Raw genomic sequence first — 2,500 nt, 5'->3', positions numbered from 1 at the left:
CCAACCAAACGGCCTCCCTGGGGTTCTGTATAAATTACACCGTCCCTCCACCCCCCATTCCAAAAACAAGCCTTCCGGTCTCTTCAAACTGCATTTCAGAAACTCTAAATGCAGAGAACAGGACTTTCTGTTTTGGTTTGATTCACTGTATTGTTCGATTCACAAAACCGAGTTTGTAATTCGCCAGATTCTGTCCTTTGCTACTAAACAAAATGGAGACGTGCAGTGGGATTCCTGGCAACGGGAAGCCTTCCTTTTTGAAGGGGTGCTATCGATATCGCCCTCCCGATTTACAGCGAATGCTTTTCGCTGTCCTCGATTTGCGTTAACGTATTTGCACTCAAATTGAATTTCCTGGTTTCACGTAAAATCAGTGACTCTCAAAACCAGGATACGTACAACAACCGATAGACTCTGCGAAAAGGGAAACCATAGAGCCAGACAGCCAGAAATCCCACAGTGCATTGCTCTGTTGCGTTAAATAACAAAGGCCTCTGCCTTTTTGTCCGCATATAACCAAAAAGTAAGCAACTTCAGAAACAGGCTCCAAATGCGAGACACTCTTATTCTATTATTCTAGTGTTTTGTTTTTTATTCCTCTGGTGGAGGCTCCCTTAAAAAGCTGCTCTGAGCGCCATTTAACGCTGCCTCCTTCCCCGAGTGAACATCTTTCTTAATGGATCATTCCATCATCGCCGAACGGCCTACAGTATTAACTGAAGTAAGTTTAAAAGCCCTCCCTTTGCTGAAGGGAGTGTGTTTCAGGGCCAGACAGTATGACCCAATCCTGTAAATCCCCGCGGTCTAGAGGCTGCCCGTCCCTCCGGACTGCACCGTCACTGTAATCCCGCTAAATCCCAGGCGTAATCCGGGCCGGGATTACCCCCCCGGGGCCGGCGTCTGACGCGCTGGTGCATGCTGGGAAGGGGGGGAGGGGGAGTGGTTACCTGGGGTGGACGATGGCCGTGTGGGCGGGCTCCTGCTTGATGTCGGGGTAGAGGCCGTTGAAAGCCAGGGCGGGCTGGGACTTGGCCTGCGGAAGCGCAGACACACACAAACGTTACAGACACACACAAACGTTACAGACACACAGGAACGTTACAGACACACACAGGAACGTGCGTCACGGACCGTTTAAAGGGAAGAGGTCCGCCACGAACATCACACACACACACAAGCCACTGTGTCAGGGCCGCCCCAACCCTGCTCCCGGAGAGCCACCGTCCTGCAGGTCTTCACTCAAACCCCACACAAAGCACACCTCACTCAACAGCTGGGGATCTCATTGAGCTGCTAATCAGTAGAGCCGGGTGTCCCAAATTAGGCTTGAAATGAAACCCTACAGGACGGTGGATCTCCAGGAGCAGGATTGGTCAGCCCTGCACTATATATCATGCTGGGGCTTGACAGGTGGAATAGTATAATTAACTGTGGATACAGGGGGGGTCGCTGAGCTGAGGGGGGATGGGGGGATGGGGGGGTTGGAGGGTGTCGGGGGGGGGAGGGCTGTGTGAAGTGGGGGGGAGGGGGGGGCAGTGTCAGGGGAAGGGCGGTGACCCGGTTGGTGACCTTTGTTTGGGGAGTGAAGCGGGGGGGGGCAGTACCTTTCTGACCGGCTCGCTCTCGGACAGCTTGCTGCTGAAGGAGCAGAAGTCGGGGGCCGCCGTCCTCGCCTGGCCGTCCTCAGCGCCAGGTTTCTGCGGGAGAGGAGGGAGCGGGTTACACCACAGCGGCCAGGGACACACACACACACACACACCACGCATATACACACAGACACACACACACAGACACACCAACACACAGACACGCACACACAGACACGCGCACACACACACACACACACGCGCGCGCACCCACCCAACCCCCACCTGCATTGTTCTCAAACCGGCTGTGAGAATACGGTTGAGGACCTGGCCTGGGACGAAAGGGGGGGCGGGGCGGGGGGGGAGTGGCCGGGGAGCGCGCTCCACCAGCGCGGGAGGAGAGCTCATCGCACGAGATCGCGATCGCCAGCTTCACAACGACGAGGTCTCCGACGTTTCGCACGCACGCCCCACGCACGCGCACAACATTGCGTACACCGCGCTACGAAATGTGACACCGCCGCGGAGAAGCTCTGCGGGGAGGGTTCTGTCATCTCCATGGCGACGAGACACCAAACTCATGACCGTTTCTTATTTATTTCTGTAAACGCACCGGCGCCTGGTGAAACTGAGACTGCAGAAGAGGAAGAAATGTTTCATTTGTAAAAATTTCTAAAAACTTTTGTTTGTTAAAAAAAAAAATAAAAATAAATAAATGAAGTGACTGTAAAAAAGGTGGTGGTCCACCGTTCAACTGGTTCAGTGACTTATCGGAACTAAACGGGTCTGTGTCTACGTCGTTACAAACAATACTTTATTATCTATTCCAAGGGTCTTTCCTCTGTCCCCTCCATGCTAAGCGACACCAGTCAAAACCACAATAAGGAAGCGGAGCAGAAAAGCATATCAATAAC

At 53.4% G+C, this 2,500-nt stretch overlaps 1 protein-coding gene across 4 annotated transcripts in view; it reads right to left on the bottom strand.

Annotated features, from left to right (window-relative positions):
- skila (SKI-like proto-oncogene a) overlaps nucleotides 1-2,500 on the bottom strand; it is a 30,431-nt gene that overhangs the window by 10,256 nt on the left and 17,675 nt on the right. For all 4 annotated transcript variants that reach the window (XM_064338771.1, XM_064338768.1, XM_064338769.1 and 1 more), the window contains exons 3-4: nucleotides 1,605-1,697; nucleotides 948-1,033 (exon numbers count right to left, since the gene is read on the bottom strand). In XM_064338771.1, the coding sequence (XP_064194841.1) occupies nucleotides 948-1,033; nucleotides 1,605-1,697 (179 nt within the window). The remainder of the gene's footprint in view (nucleotides 1-947; nucleotides 1,034-1,604; nucleotides 1,698-2,500) is intronic.

Source organism: Anguilla rostrata, chromosome 6, assembly GCF_018555375.3.
Source record: "Anguilla rostrata isolate EN2019 chromosome 6, ASM1855537v3, whole genome shotgun sequence".
NCBI classification, from domain to species: domain Eukaryota; kingdom Metazoa; phylum Chordata; class Actinopteri; order Anguilliformes; family Anguillidae; genus Anguilla; species Anguilla rostrata.
The sequence above is the reverse complement of the archived record's forward strand: the minus strand, read 5'-3'. Positions and strand labels throughout refer to the sequence as shown.